The sequence below is a fragment of the Ictidomys tridecemlineatus genome, chromosome 10 (assembly GCF_052094955.1).
Source record: "Ictidomys tridecemlineatus isolate mIctTri1 chromosome 10, mIctTri1.hap1, whole genome shotgun sequence".
NCBI classification, from domain to species: domain Eukaryota; kingdom Metazoa; phylum Chordata; class Mammalia; order Rodentia; family Sciuridae; genus Ictidomys; species Ictidomys tridecemlineatus.
Window position 1 is genome coordinate 34,663,405 of NC_135486.1, and position 16,782 is coordinate 34,680,186.

General features: G+C 42.2%; 1 protein-coding gene across 7 annotated transcripts in view; it reads left to right on the forward strand.

Annotated features, from left to right (window-relative positions):
- Positions 1–16,782, forward strand: part of Srgap2 (SLIT-ROBO Rho GTPase activating protein 2) — a 242,166-nt gene that overhangs the window by 175,267 nt on the left and 50,117 nt on the right. For 6 of the 7 annotated variants that reach the window (XM_005329485.5, XM_021729235.3, XM_021729238.3 and 3 more), the window contains 3 exons: positions 6,004–6,228; positions 9,944–10,045; positions 11,033–11,230. In XM_005329485.5, coding sequence (XP_005329542.1) covers positions 6,004–6,228; positions 9,944–10,045; positions 11,033–11,230 — 525 coding nt within the window. The remainder of the gene's footprint in view (positions 1–6,003; positions 6,229–9,943; positions 10,046–11,032; positions 11,231–16,782) is intronic. The other variant, XM_021729234.3, reaches the window with a different exon arrangement.

Consider the following 16,782-nt stretch of genomic DNA (forward strand, 5'->3'; position numbering starts at 1 on the left):
CACCTCTTTGTTCTCTCTGCTTGTTGATGCTAATCTGAACACTGTCTTTCAAAAGAGGTCAGAGCCCTAAACAAGATCCTCTTCTCCTCAGGGCAGCAACTCCTCACTATTGGGAAGAGGCCTGTTCTTGGCCTGAGAAAGAGAATCTGTTCTTCCTTATGCTCAATTCCTGCCATTTATCTTGCATTTGGTTAAAATATTTTTAAAAAAGAAAAGATTGTGCAGGCTGCCACACCTCTAATGCTGGTTTGCTGTCTTCCCTTTCTGTTGCCCCTGGGGTCCCTGTCCTATACTTTCACCAAAATTCTGACCTTAGGGGAAGACAAGGGCTACTTCTCTATTAGTCACCACCTTCTTCATCAGACATGAGCAGGTGTTTTAAAATCAGTGTAAAAAAGCAAGCTATTTGGGGCCTTACTTTCATCACTTTTTTTAAGGCCTGTTAAGAACTGACTTTACAGGATGTGGTGTGAACTGCCATTAAAAAAGAGGACAGCCAGGGCATGGGTCTAGGGAACTGTCAGAAAGTCTAGGGTGGAGCATTCCAGGCCACAGGGTACAGGGTAGTACATTTGTTCTTTTTTCTTTGCTGTTGTATTTTGGTATCCGATTTGTTTATTGTTTGAGGTTTGTTTTTTGTAGGGTGAGGACAGATTAGTTACTCTTTTTAGGAAAAGCTGATAAGGTTACTCTACTCCATAAATGTTCAGTAAATATGTGAGTGAGCCTATGTGCTCAGCACCAGGGGTAAAAATGGAATATAATAGTTTTGCCTGAGAGGTATTTATAGACTCTAGGTGTTTTACACCTTGGGTCATGATCCGTTAAGGGTGCCATGAATTCTCTTTCATGTGTCTGACCTGTTTTTTGAAATGAATAGACTAGAGTCCGGAAAAAAATGTCAGGGTGCCTCACACTGTGAGGCTAGGTTTTATTTTGAGAAATTTTTATGTTAGGTGTGTATATGCATGCTTGTGTGCCCCTGGGTGTTCTGTATATATGTGGGTGACAATGTAAAATATATTTCTTCTTGTGAATTGAGGGTCAAAAGTTTGAGAGCCACTGTACTAAGATCCAGGAGAATAGGGACTAATACTTACTTTACCTTCTTATCCCTAGTGCTTAATATGTAGCTAAACATTAGTATGATCACTGAAGAAAGAATAGAATAGAAAAAAGAGGAAGAAGATGATCCACTAAGCCAAGATTTGCTTCACTTTTTGTGCCTTTAATACTCATTTAGTGTGTCATTTGCATATGATGACTAAATTTGAGTGTTAGTTTCAAGAGATCTGACAAATTTGTACATTCTTATAATCTGCATCTCTATCAAGATCTAGAATAAATAGCTGATGAAAGATACACTCCTGTCACCTCAGAAGGTTCCTCTTGTCTCTTCCCAGTTTCACCCTATGGCAACCACTATTGTAACTTCATTCATTACAAGTTAGTGTTGCCTATTGTAGAATTTCACAAAGATGGGCATATACAGTATATAATTTTTTGTATATGGCTTCTTTTGCCCAGCTTTTTTTGAGCTCCATCCATGTTGTTTGTATGTATCAATAGTTTCTTTTGTTTTTCTTGCTGACCTATAATGAAAAGGGCCAAATGTGTGCTTTGGCAACAAACCAACAGAGCAGGAGTGAGCAAGGAACCTGAGTATGTTGGCATCTTGATCTTGACAGTATCCAGAACTTGCTTGAAGACATGGGATGATTCTTATTGCGGTCTGTTGCCATCTGTGTTATGTATACCATTCTGCCTTCTTTCTAGGAGTTTGAAGCTTGTATTTAAGGCAAAGAGAAGTGAAAAGAAGTTATTTTAATCAATGCCATTACACTAACACGAGGACTAGCCTCCAACTTCTTTTTATAGTATAGTATAAGATTTAAACTCAGACTAGAGGAGTCCATGTGAGACATCTGACACACACCAGGAAAACCTTGACTTCAGGCCCAAAAGACATTCTGAGCTCACTTGATAGCATCTAAGAACTGGAGGCACCTTGGAATGTCATTTGTCTCCCCTATATGCCTCTGGTTCCCGTAGTCAGCCTAGGAGCAGATGGGTGAATGAAGAACACAGCATTGTCCTCAAACTTAGCCTGAATATTGTGACGGCCAGGCAACTGGACAGAGGGGCCATGACATCATGTACACCCAAGTTGGACATGAAGGAACTTGGCTTTCCCAGTAGGAAATTTTATTAAGAGCAGTGACTGTTTTCCTCTGTATGAACTTTTTATTTACTAGGTCCTTTCCAGGGTCTTTGAGACTGTCAGCTGGTAAAAGATTAGTAAGCTATTGACTCCAGTTATCATACATCTGGGTGGGCTGTCATTAAATTCTTTATAAATTTGATTTCCCCTGAGAGGGTTTTCATCAAACATTTGTATAACCCAGAAATAGCCAGGGGAGCCCAGTGTGGCCACAGAACTCATCAGAAGCCATGGAAAACATGCTTTGTCCCCAGTGTGAACAAAATAACTTGCTGCCTCTGTGCACTGGGATTCTCCTGGGAGTACAATGAGATATTCAAACCTCATTTACCTAGCCTTGACCAGATATTGCTTCTTTGCTAAAGGCTCAGTTTCTGGCTGTTGCCCCTGAAGACATATAGATGGCCAAAGCTCTGAAAACCTATTCTAAATAGCCCAGGTTAGCTGGAGGTGCGGAGGAGCCGGAGGGCACATTTGTGAGTCAGGTTCCCACTCATTTGCACAGAGAAGCTACCGGATGGTCATATAAATAGAGGCAATGCTGCAGCCCAGGAGGCTGCTGCTTCCCTCAGACCCTGTACAGTAAACAACAAAAGGCCACACCCACCCACTTAACTTGGGCCAGTATTCAGACTATTTCCCAAGAAGCCAGAAATTGTTCTTGTGGTATCAATCAGATTGATAACTAAACTTTATCAAAAAGCCTACTGTGAGCAAGCCCTACTGTGTGGAAGGGTAATAAACAAGGATAAGATACCAGCCAAGTCTTCAAGAAACATACAGTGTATTTGGGGTGGTAGGAAATGGCAAACCACAGAGTAAGGGCAAGTATTCTGTATCATGTGAGGGCTTATCAGCAGAGTTCCAAGTGGATATTGGGGTGGTGTTGGCCAGGGATGCAGAGCTGGTTGGTTTCCCAGAGGCTGGGAATTTGATTCAGATCTTAAAGAGTGGGTACAATTCTAGCAGGTGAGAAGAGTGGGAAACATCTCTGGAAGAGAAAAAGCTAGGAGCTGCAGGGCAGAGGTCAGTGGATTTAGGGATACGATGATTGGTGTTATATGCAGTACCAGATACATGTAAATGTATTTCCTATTATCAGCTGGACTTATCCTCATTCAAGGCTCAGAGGGATTAAGTAGTTTGTTTATGGTCACACAGCTGATTGGAGGCCTATGCTTCTCCAACACTATCTTAAACAGAGAGTATGTCATTGGATTAGACCAGAAGAGCTGAAGGAGAAAAGTGAGGGGAATAATGTCAGGTGGGCAGACTGCAGACACATTATAATTTGTTCTGCCTGTTTGACCTTGCTCAAATTATTTAACCTGTCAATCTCAGCTTCCTCATCTGGAAAACTAAGAAAATACGGACCTCATGGGGAGTAATTGTGAAGATCTGAATGTAGAATGTAGTAAACATCCTTAGTGAAGAGAAGAATTTCTTTACATTTCCAAACTAAGGAAGGTGGATTTTTACTTTAGAAAAAAAATAAATAGTTCTTTAATGGGGACATAATAAAAGTCACATTTTAGGACAGTGAAGCAGACAGCACTGATGTAAGATAAAGGTATTTTTAGGCAGAGACAGTGAGAATAGAGAGGAAAGGGGAGTTTCTAAAAATACATAAAGGTTTCTGAAGGGCACCCTGCCTCCCCCTAATTTTCCTTCCAACCCCCGTCCTACGCTGTGGGCAGTTACCTGTCACTAGACTTACTAGCATCAGGGGCTAGCGAGAGCTCCTCCGGAAGTGTTTAAGGTTCAAGGGCAGCCTGGCTAGTTCAGCAGCATCTTCCCGAGGAGGAAGAGCCCCCTGCACGTGCAGCCTCCCAATCAGCCGCTTTTGTCTAGCTTTCATTTGCTTCTCCCTCCCATCCGAATTTAATGTCTTTCCATCCTCTGGCTCTAGTTAAGCTATGACTGCCATTATTCTGCTGAAGCCTAGGCACCTGCCAGAGCCTGTTGGCACTGAACCCAGAGCCCAGCCCAACGGGTGCTCCATTGCTGAGCATCTTGTCAGATGCCTGGAAGGAGGAGGCATGTCATGTGCTTTTTCTTCCCCAGTAGTGGCTGTTCCCAATGTGATCATGATGAGGGGGAAAGGCTGGGGGGAGAGTTAATTTGAAGCTTGCTTATGCGATGAAATGACAGTCACACAGATGGCCTTCTCTATCCATGGATTCTTCTCTGACGTTTCTTCTCAGGTCTGGGCCTCAAAGCTGCTTAAGCAATAGAGAGGATAAAGGCTAGCCAAAGAATTTGGATCTCTGGGTCCTTTTGGAGGGGTGGGGAATATTATCACAGAGTTTCAGAATGCTGTTGCTGAAAAGGGCCTTGGGGATTGCCTTTAATCCAAGGTTTTCAGACTTTTTCTCTAACAGAAGAATTCTTTCTTCAAACCAGAACCTTATATAGAATCTCAAAAATATATTAAGTAGAAAAATGAACAACCACGTGAGCACACCATGGGTTGTACTTCCCCTTTTCACAGGCAGCCTGAGCAAGCTGGCGTAGAACTTGAGAGCTCTGGTCTACAGTCTCAAACCCACTGGCTTTGTCAAATCAGTTCGTTTTCTAACAAGGAAACAGGTTCAGGGATGGCAAGCAACTTTTCTAAGGTTGCTTGCCTCTGCTTCAGTGTTGGGTGTTTTATACAGTTGCCTCTTTCATACTATTTCCTCTTGTACATTTTTGGTATAGGAAATCAGAATCCATTATGTGATATGAATATTTCTAGTAACACCTATGTTTGGAACTATTCAGTTTCGTTTTGTTTTGTTTTTGATACCTGGGATTGAAATCAGGGACACTTAACCACTGAGCCATATCCCCAGCCCTTTTTTTCTATTTTTTTTTTTTTAGAGACAGAGTCTCACTGAGCTGCTTAGCACCTTGCTTTTGCTGAGGCTGGCTTCGAACTCATGATTCAGGAGAATCCCAGCCTCCTGAGCTGCTGAGATTACAAGCCTGTACCACAGCTCCCAGCAACTGTTTAGTAGTATTATAAATGCTATTTCTATAGGGCAGGAGCTTCAGCATAGAAAATTTACTGTGCAGTTCAGGATTGTCCTAGAACATTGGAAGCAGGTGGGTTGATAGAGTCAGCCTCCCATTCTCTTCTCCCACCTGGAGCTGAGGCTGTGTAAATTAGCTGCTATTGTAGCACTCTGGACTTTTGACCCCTGACTGCTAAAATGGCCTGATGTGCTTGGTATGTAGTGATTCAACCACAGTTATCCTCAGGGAGTGGCAGGTTATTATTGAATTTTGTCATAATGCAACCTCAGATAAACCTAGAAACAGAATTCTTTAACTCTTTTTTTGATACTAGGCTGGGTCACTTAACCACTGAGCCACATCCCTAGCCCTTTTTATATTTTATTTGGAGTCAGGGTCTTGCTGAGTTGCTTAGGGCCTCACTAAGTTGCTGAGGCTGACCTTGAACTTGTGATCCTCCTACCCCAGCCTCCAGAGCTACTGAGATTATAAGCATGCACCTCTGCACCCAGCAGAATTCTTTAACTCTTAATCCTTCTCATGTTTATGGAATAGCACTGAATCAAATAATTTCATTTGGACGTCCTGTAGGTGTATGACTCCACTGATCTGGAGTCAAGAACTGAGAATTCTGTCTCGTGCAGATCTTGGAATTCTGAGTCAGCCTTCTTCCCTCTGCACAGCTAGGTACATTGATTTGGTCAGATCTGCCCTATGGACCAGCTGTCCTTTCTGTAAGGCCTTGGAGCTGTCGTGGTGTGCTCACGTGCCTTCTCCTTCCACAGCAGTGTTGTGACCTAGGCTACCATGCTAGCCTGAACCGGGCCCTGCGCACCTTCCTCTCTGCTGAATTAAATCTCGAACAGTCGAAGCATGAGGGTCTGGATGCCATCGAGAATGCAGTAGAAAACCTGGATGCCACCAGTGATAAGCAGCGCCTCATGGAGATGTACAACAATGTCTTCTGCCCCCCTATGAAGTTTGAGTTCCAGCCCCACATGGGGGATATGGTGAGGCCCTCTTCCTATTCTCAAACATCTGCAGGGACTTGAATATATTGGGGTGGCTTCACTATACAGAGGCCATGTTATTTAGGGAGCTAAATGAGAGCTTCCTGGCATGGGGGTGAGGCACATTCGACTCATATAGCAAATAGCCACTGAGTGCCTGCAGCATGCTAGGCAGGCTGTTGGAGCCCTCAGGAAGCTTCTGTCTGGTGAGAGAGTTAGCTGAGGTTGGGAGAGAGAAATATGCACAGAGAGTGACGTCCAAAGGGGACAGCTACTAGGCATAGTGGTATGAGTCCATAAAGCCACTTGGGAGGCTGAAGCAGGGCTTCCAAAGTCCAGCCTGGTCAACATGATGACACCCTGTCATTAAAAAAAAAATCATAAAGAATTATCTGGTACATTCTAAAAACTACCGAGAGTTTGTAGGTGAAAGGAAAGTTGGGGAAGGGGCCCTCCAAGTGGGGTGGGTCTGGAAGAAGTGAGAGCTGAGGTAGGGCCAGGCCCTAGAGGCTTCTGTGGGGGAAGGAGGACAGGCTAAACATAGGAATGAAGTGATCTTGTCATTTGTCAGAGTTTTGAAGGATCTATTCTCCTGGGTTCAGAAGATTATGATAAAGGGTGTAGTTTTCCTTGGGTATGGAACAAAATAGCATGGGTGTTTCCAGAAAGGACAGTAGCTAAGAGGTAATCCTGAAATCCTGAAGCTGGTTGCCAAGGCAAGGAAGCATGAATTGGGGGCCATGTTGGGGATTCGTTACCTCCATTGACTAGAATAAGAAGGGTATAAAGAGAGGGGAAAGAGAAGCTCTTGGTTTTCATTGCTCTGAATCTTTGGTTCTCCTTGTGGTGTTTGTGCATGTAAATCAGAGTAAACCTCCTTCCTGAAGTTGGGAGTCACCATTTCAACTACAAATCAGATGGAGGGTGTATAGGCCTCCATGACAGAGAGGGTCAGGATGGACCTTCAGGCATGGTTGGATTTAGGAACAGGAACTTTACACAGCTCAATTTTTTTTTTCTTTTTTTGTCTGCTTACTTCCATTCTTAGGATCTTACCTGGTGGCAAGATAATTGTATTCCCAGCCTCATCTTCCTAAAGATTAGAATCCAAAGGATGAGGATCTGCCTCCCTCCTCAAAATCCCCACAGAGGTCTTGCTGTGTCCACTGGCTTTGATTGGGTGATGTGCTTATCCCTGAGCCAGTCACTGTGGCTGGGTATCAGTTGACTTCCTGGCTTATGCCTGGGTCACATGCTTCATCCAAAGAACTTGGCTTGAGTTGTAGAGTAGGAGGTTCTCCTTAAGGACAGTCAGACCAAAGTTATCAAAAGAAAGAGGCGCAGATGCTAGGGGACCAAAAAACAGCAATGTGCTCTTGCCAAGTGTAGTGCTTCCTTTAGGATTAGCATCCAGACTCTTTAGAAAGCCCTGCTCCAGAATGACAACTGTAGCTGTGTAACCAAAAGATTTGCTGTCATCAATAGGCCACTATAGAGAGTGGGACATTTCTGTCCTAAAGACAAAAGTGTGGAAAGGATTTCTTTCCTTTCCTTCTTGGGAAAAAACCAAACCACTTACAGAGTGTTTCCATTGCTGTGGCTTAGGAGATGTCAGCGTCTGAACAGATGGGGAATGAGACGCCGCATGTGCAGTTAGAGTTGGGGGAAGGGTGTCACCAACCCCCCAGAAGCCCCATTCCTCACCTGCCCTGGCTCCTGGTCAAATTTGCCTTCTAAGCCCCTTCCCCAGCTGCCTCTGAGATTCCTTCCCAAGCTTCAGTTTTACTTGGGGACCAGCTGAGCAGAGGGATGCATTTCCTGGTGTTGATGTGTTGTCTTCTGAGCCAAACAGCTTGTCTCCATAAAGGGGGAATCCAGATGCTGGGTACTCAGGCCCCCTCCTCGCCCTGTCAGAGCCACATTTCCATTCTCCAGAGCACAGCTGGAATGCATTACCTTGCACCCTGGTAGGAGATCCCTGCCAAAGCATGCATCAGCAGCTCTGCTGCGTCTTAAAGGAACAGACTTGGAGGTGGATTTTCCTCCATGACGTCTCCCTGCCAGGTCTGGGTTACTTTAAAAATCAATACCTCATTCTTCTGCCTCTGGTGCTCTTTTTATGTCTTATAGCTAGCTGATCAATAGCTAAGCCAGGCAGGGGTCAAGGCCAGACCTAGAGCTTACAAGGTTCCACATTCTAGCCTAGCCTTCCTAAAATGGAAAATAAAAAGAGTTGAGAGAGAAAGTCGTTCTTGGTCCCTGAGGCTAGTCTGTCCTCATCAGTGTGGGTTGTCTGTAGACAGTGGAGGCAGCATGAGGAGCTGCCTGGAAGTCCTTGAAGTAGGGCCAGAGTTCGGGTGGCATTTTGACCAGAAGCCCTGAGATTGACCAAGGCCCCACACTGACTGGTGTTGTGGGGCCCTCAACACATGAATGGATGCCAAGCATTCTCAGAGGCACTAGGCAGCGGTGCCTGTCTCTACTCTTGGTGCCCCCAGAGGCTTGTGGGGCTCTGAATGCCTGACTGGTGACATCAGGCAGCCAGAGAGTTTCACTCTTGGCACTAACTCTTTCTGGCCACCAAGCTCTCTCCATTGTGTCTACTTATCCAAGAGCCAGAATGAAGTCAGCTCTCTTCAGATCTGAGAGCTGGCTTGGGTCAGCCTGTCAGCCCAGAGAAGAGGTCAAAGCAGTTGAGAGCTTAAAAGCCAATGGATGAAAAGGTCAAGTCCCAGCCCCCTCCATTTGAAGGGAGGTTTTGTGTTTCAAGCAAGAGAACTGTCTGAGCATATGAATGTGCCCACTCGATGCTGAGGAAGGAGCCAGTTTTATCTAGATGGCTCTCTTCAGACAAGAGCTAAAGGACACATGGTAGCAAGATGACAGGAGCTGCCTGCACATGGGTACTGCCTTCTGCTCTTCTTCAGTCATCTTAGGGACTGTGGGTGACATCATGCCGCAGTCACACCCCTATCAAGAAGGACCATAGATTGGCAGTCCCTTCACATAGGAGAAAGCTTCCTTGGGAGAAGGGCAAGTTGCAGAAGATCCTCTCCCACACAGATCTAGTAAAGACCTGGGGTAAAATGATAGCTGTTTGGAAAATGTCACACTCCACCAGATTCCATGCCCTCTGGGGCCCCCAGCACAGCTTACGAACGTGTTCCCTGCTTCGCGTACTCTCTCATTGAGTCAGCCATGGAGTCGTGCATGGCCTGGATTTATAAACACATGCTGGCTGCCAAGAGTGGCAAGTTAGCCTCCTGACCTACTTCTCTCTTGCTCTCACTCTGGTGTATGAAGCAGGAGGAGGGAAGGGCTGGAGAGGTGGCCACTTGGACTTCCAGCAGGAAATCCTCACTGTGCCAAAGCATTGTATTTCTGGAGCTGGGGCTGCCCAAGGTACTCTTTTCCAGCTTCCTCAGCCTTCCACGGATCTGTAGACCCTCTGTAGACCTGCTTCAGCCAAGCACCAGCCTACGGAGGGATGCCAATGAGAGAAACCTGGTCTTTCCAAACTGATCCCTCTCCCCATTCCTTTCATGTGCTCTTTGGTCCTAGAAGAGGTCCCCACACATTGACTTTAGATTTTGTTTCCAATAGAAACTGCAAGCCTTACACCTTGAATTAGCTTTATTATTAGGAGTAATGAGAATTCTGAGCCACCAAAAGAACTGTGTCCTCTTCCTGACCTGGTGTGATTTTCTTCTGGCAGGCCTCCCAGCTCTGTGCCCAGCAGCCTGTTCAGAGTGAGCTGGTGCAGAGATGCCAACAGCTACAGTCCCGCTTATCCACTCTGAAGATTGAGAATGAAGAGGTAAGTTCCCCACATAGGAGGCTCAGAGCCCCCTCTGAGGTTCTCTATTGAATTTCTTGCTGCTGCCCAACTGGGAGCAGGTGGAAGGAGCATGCAGAGAATGTCCGGGCTGCCTCAAACATTTCCTAGCCAAATGTAGGCTTGGACTTTCCCCCTGCTACATCCTGCCCTTGAACTCCAGGAAGTTGCTCTTGCATTGCCAAAGGTTGTGCTCTATTTTGAGCTTTTGCAAAATGCTTTTTCCCCCTCTCTCCACGTTTAATCAAAATGGCACTTGGCAGCTGTGTGGACAATATTGTGTCTCTGAAACCACCCCCTCATGCCTGGCTTTTTCCAACATTTTCAAATAAACAGAGGCCTTTGACTTTGACACTTCAAACATCTCCATCCTCTTCAGAAAGGGTGACTTTCTTCTGGGCCCAGCAGATTTTCTTTCAACAGCCAGTTCAAAAGGGCAATTTGATCAGTGATCCAGCTTTCTTTTGAGCTCACATGGCCTCTTACCTTGCATCTCAGTAAGTCTTACTTTTCCCAGTAAGATCAGGAAGGACTGCAGATGGGTCCCTTGGTTTGCAAATAGGGAAACAAATTCATCAATTTGTTGAAGCTCAGAAAACAGAACCTGAGACGCTGCAGGACTCTGCCCATCAGATGTTTTAACCAGCTCTTTATACAGTGGTGTACTTTTATTATAACAAAGAGCTAATGTTAAATTTCAAAAGTACACATTAAGTAAAAGAACTGAGTCGAGTAAAAAGCACAAAGCAGGTGATAGTTTTTAGGTCCTCACTAAAGAGAGTAGCATGCTGTGGTAGGGTCCATGTGACTTTTATCACTCTCAACACCATCCAGTGGGAAGCACAGCTGCACCTTCTGTGGTATCTTGCATCCTTCCCAGCCCACTCCTCTATCACTTCTCCAAGCTTCTCTATCACTGGCTCTTTGCAGCCTGCCCCTCATGCATTATGTTGATCCTTGTCACCACAGGTAAAGAAAACAATGGAGGCCACCCTGCAGACCATTCAGGACATTGTGACGGTCGAGGATTTTGATGTGTCTGACTGCTTCCAGTACAGCAATTCTATGGAATCTGTCAAATCAACTGTCTCAGAAACCTTCATGAGCAAGCCTAGCATCGCTAAGAGGAGAGCCAACCAGCAAGAGACAGAGCAGTTTTATTTCACAGTAAGGGAGCTCAGTGGCCTTTATTTTTTTATTTTATTTTATTTTTTTTGTACCAAGGATTGAATTCAGGAGCACTCAACCACCGATCCACATCCCCAGACCTATTTTATATTTTATTTGGAAACAGGGTCTCACTGAGTGGCTTAGCACCTCGCTTTTGCTGAGACTGGCTTTGAACTTGTGATCATCTTGATTCAGCCTCCAGAGCTGTTAGGATTAGAGATGTGTGCCACCAAGCTCAGCTCTCAGTGGCCTGTAAAGAACATCAGCAGGCACTGTGGCACCCTAGGGAGCTTTAGAACTCAGAGTCCTTGTCAAATGTTAGAAAGGCAGCCTTTGAATATCCTAGATTTAAATTTGGGCATATTTAGAGACCATCTCTGCACTTAAAGGGACAGTGTCTACAAGTTGTATATGTCTTAACAGGGACCCTCTCCCCAAGGAAGAAGGGACATTAGCAAATATACTACCAAGATTTTTTTTTTTTTTTTTTTGGTATAAGGGATTGAACCCAGGGGTGCTTAACCACTGAGCCACTTCCCCAACCCTTTTTTGTATTTTATTTAGAGACAGGGTCTCACTGAGTTGCTTAGGGCCTCTTTAAGATCTGAGGCTGATCTTGAACTCAAGATCCTCCTGCCTCAGCTTCCTGAGCTGCTGGGATTTCAATCATGTACCACTTTACCCACCTACTACCAAAAATTGTTAAAAGACTTTTTTTAAGTAGCTAGTAGGCTTTCATTTGAAAGCTTTCTTCTCAGCCATAGGGGATCATGTTGGTGGGAACTACATCCAAATATCCTGCCTTACAGGTACCTTGGTTTTAAAAGTCTAAGTCTCCTCCAGGTGATGTGATGACATTATTTTGTAACATTCATTATTGGGGAATTGTTTTTCATAATTATTGCTAAAATTTAAAGGTACTGACAATATACAACATTGTTGTTTAGCAGAGCATTTCCAAAACATTGTATTTTGTTATTCATGTATCTTTAGTCTCCTTTTAGACAGATGGACCCATTTTTTTTTTAAGTGGTGTTAACAGTCCTTGTAAGGTTGCTAGCTGGTTTTTGGTGCTGCTTTTTAATAATTAAGTTATTTTGAGCTTGCCAAGTAGGATTTATTGTTGCCTGGACTAAAATTTATTTCCTAATCTTCCAAAGACCAAGAAAGGAAAAATTAAGTTTGCAGATGTGAGATGAAATATAGCCAGTGAATATGCATACTGATTCCAAATGAAAGGAATTAACTTGTTTTTCAGTCAAGAAGCACAGTCTGCATGCACTAAATTGAATTTTTCCTCCAACTGGAACAATTTGTTTAATTCTCCTTTGAACATTGCCCTTTCTGCATAAGGAACACTAATAATTTGCTAATTTTTAAAAAAAATCTGTTTTTTAATTAATCAAGCTCAAAATTCTTGGGTTTTTTTTTCTTGATCTTGAAAAGACTGTTGAAAGGGAGTGATTTAAGAGTATTATTCTTCTAAAATAATTTCCAAAAAAGTTATACAAAGAAAAACATGTTTATTGTATGAAAAACTTAAAAAGATGAAAATAAAAATAATCTACAATCCTATCATCCAGAAATATAATGGTGATAGGATATATTTCCTTTTAGTATTTTTCTATGCATATACAAATACATATGATCATAATATATATTTATATTATTATTGCAAACTATGGGATACTACTGAACACATTTTTATAATTTAAGCATTTAATTACAACATTTTAAAGTCACTGAGTAATATACTAAAATCTATCCAAAAAAATAATGGAATGACATTTTGGTTTATTCAATAATTTTTGCAAAATATTTAACACATTGCCTGGATCATAGTTCATCATTATTTCAGTAAATGCTGAAATTTTATTTTCAACATCATCATGTTAATTTATTATTAATCACTGCCAATTTATTCATTGATCATTTATTGTGGATTTACTATGTGCCAGACACTGTGCTCTAGGCTGGGAATGAGAATAATATTAAGATGAAGGGGGGCATAATGGACTTGGGCATATAAAGGAGAACTTTTCATTTTTACTTTGTCTCTAAACAGTTAGAATGCATTAGTTTGAGGGGATTTTTGTTTTTGTTGTTTTTTAGGTTTTGGTGGTTTTTTTGTTGCTGTTGTTTTGGTTTTTGGTTTTTGAAGTATTTTTGGTACCGGGGATTAAACCCATGGGTGCTTAACCACTGAGCAATATTCCCAGCCCTTTTGTTTTGTTCTGTTTCTGATGTTGAGACAGGATCTCTCTAAGTTTCTTAGGACCTCTCTAAGTTGCTAAGGTTGTCTTTGAACTGGTGCTCCTGCTTGTCTCAGCCTCTGAAGCCACTGACATTACAGGTGTGTGCCATCACACCTGGCAGAATGGATTGATTTTTGTAATTAAAAATGAAATTAAAAAAAATAAATATATTTTTATTTGTTCTAATTAGTTTTACATGATAGAAGAATGCATTTTGACACATCATACATAAATAGAGTAGAACTTCTTATTCATTTTGTTGTACATGATGCAGAGTTACACAGATCTTGTAGTCATATATGCACATAGGGTAATAATGTCTGATTCATTCTACTATCATTCTTAGCCCCCCTCCACCCTCCCCTTCCTTCACTCCTCTCTGTTTAGTCCAAAATACCTCTATTCTCTCCTTCCACTATTATGAATTAGCATATGCATATCAGAGAAAACATCTCCAGCAATTAGAGAAATGCAAAAAAAAAATTGGCCTTTGGTTCTTTGGAACTAGATTATTTCACTTAGCATAATATTTTTCAGTTTCATCCATTTACTGGAAAATGCCATAATTTTATTCTTCTTTAAGGCTGAGTAATATTCCATTGGGTATATCTACCATAGTTTCTTTATCTATTCATCCATTGAAAGGCATCTAGGTTGGGTTCCATAGTTTAGCTATTGTGAATTCTGCTGCTACAAACATTGATGAGGCTGTGTCACTATAGTATGCTGATTTTTAGTGCTTTGGGTATAAACCTAGGAGTAGGATGACTTGATCAATGGTGAATCCATTCCAAGTTTTCTGAGGAATCTCCATACTGCTTTCCAGAGTAATTGCACCAATTTGCAATCCTACCAGCAATGTATGAGCATACCTTTTCCCCCACATCCTCACCAATATTTATTGTTGCTTGTATTCTTGATGATTGCCATTCTGAGTGGAGTCAGGTGGAATCTCAGTGTAGTTTTGATTTGCATTTCTCTAATTGCTGGAGATGTTGAACATTTGAAACTTAAGATTTTTTAAATGCATGTGTGCATGCCTGTGTGTATAAAATGGCAACCAAGATTCATGGCACTCAGGAAGCATCACAAAAAGTGACTTTTGTGCTTGATCTTGAAGGTCAAGTGAACCAGGCAGAAGATTGTGGAGGAGAATAGTATTCTTTGAAGAAGGATCAGCATGTGTAAAAGCATAAATTCAATCAAAAACCTGGGTCTCGGGTTCAGAGAACACCTTGACTATAATTAGGGCTGTGTTGCTGCCCCAAGCTTCGTCATCTCAGGAGCTTGTTGAGTACTCTCTATTGGACTGTTTGGCTAATCTGTCTGAGTTGCTTAGATACAAATGCCTTAATCTTGTTATGTTGAGGAAGATTTCCATTTTTTTAAATTAAGAAAATTTGGGACATAAAATCTATTTAAGACAGTTTCTGTTAGAATTATTTTTTGGCTTAAATAGATCTATAATATTTGTATTCAAAGTTAGTAAAAGCAGAATGACCCTATTCTATCCAGCTGGTGACCTCTTAAATCCTGTTCACCCTTCACCTATCTAAATGCACTGACATCCTCTAACCCGTTTCCTGTCTTTTGAGGACATGGTGCTACTTATCAAAATTGTGTGCAGATTTCCGTGGCTTACAGGAATGGTTTTTGTCTGGGTTTATTCAGAAATGAATTTAGAAGAGAGTTCATCATTTTTGTAATTGGCACCTGAAATGTTTCAGATAATTCAACTCATAATAAGAGGGCTTGTTTTGGGTGGTAAAATGGACATTCAAGAAAAGATGCCCATGTTAAATGGAGGGGTTGCCCATGCTTGCCAAACCATACAAAGCCCTCTGTTTCTTTACTTCTCTGTGCCCTTCTTTTGGAAAGTTGAGAAGAGGTCCCTTGTGGCTTGACTCCTAGATAGTGTACCTAGTGACTAAGAGGATTTCTGGGATAGTTTTTTTTTTTTCTTTTTGGTGCTGGGAATCAAACCCAGGGCCTTGTGCATATGAGGCATGCACTCTACCAAACTATCCCAGAGGACTGTGTCCCCAGTCCTCTGGGATAGTTTTCTGACCACTTGCGGCTATAACCAGATTAATCTGTCCAGGTGACATCAATTAGAAATTTGAAGTATGACCTATAAAGATCACTGGCTTGCAGGAATCTCAGGAAAATAATCATGAAATTTTCTAGCTTAAAGCAAATTTTCAAAATCATCTAACCTAACCTTCTCATTTGAAAGATTGAAAGCCAACCAACCAGCCAAATAAAACAAATAAAAACAAATCCAGAGAGGACGTGTAGCTTGGTCAGGGTCTTCAGCAGCAGATGAACCCAGAAATCTCTAGTCATGGGCTTTTCCTCTGCACCCTGCTGAAGAAGTAGAGCTGAAGGGCAAGGCTCAGGAACAGCTCAGCTTTCCCCTCTTATTTACTATAGGAAGGGAAATGTTTCCTGATCTCCTGGACTTGGTGTCTATCACCCACCTTCAAAAACACATCATCCAGTGATGATTACTTTTTTTTTTTTTTTTTGGCTACCATTTTCATTGTGATTCTTTTTTCCTGGTACCAGGGATAAACCCAGGAGCACGTACCCACTGAACCTCATCTGCAACCCTTTTTTATATTTTATTTAGAGACAGGGTCTTGCTGAGTTGCTTAGGGCCTCAATAAGTTGCTTAGGCTGGTTTTGAACTCAAAATCAGCCTCCCAAGCCACTGAGATTACAGGCATGTACCACCATGCCCAGCAATTGTGATTCTTTAAAATAAGGGTTTTAAAAGAAAATATAAAAATTTCAAAAGGCTGTACATGGAAAAGTAAATCCTTGCTCTATCCTTGACCCCTGCTTCTTCTTCCCCTGCCAGTGATTGAAACTAGTTCTGTGTCTTTCCAGGGATGTTCTATGCATAGGAAACCACTAATAATACGTTGGTAAATAACCTTTAATACAATGAATTACATTAGAAATGTAATGAAATAAAATAGAATGACAAGTAGAAGTATACCACTCATACTGTTCTTTACTTTTATTACTTAATTTGTTCTGTATATTTTCATGTTAGTCCAAAACCAAAAAGATCTGCTTCCTTTTTCAATAGTTGGACAGAATTCCAATAGGTAGATATATGATCCTTTGTTCCGCCAGTTCTCTCCTCATAGACTGTAGTGCTCACTGTTTAGCCAAGAATTATCAAAATTAGAAGGCTGGCATTTGTCCCAACTATTTCAATGGAGTGTTAGAGTAAGAGGTTCTTGTATTGGGGTGGAATGAGAAAGAGTTTAAGGATGATAGCTG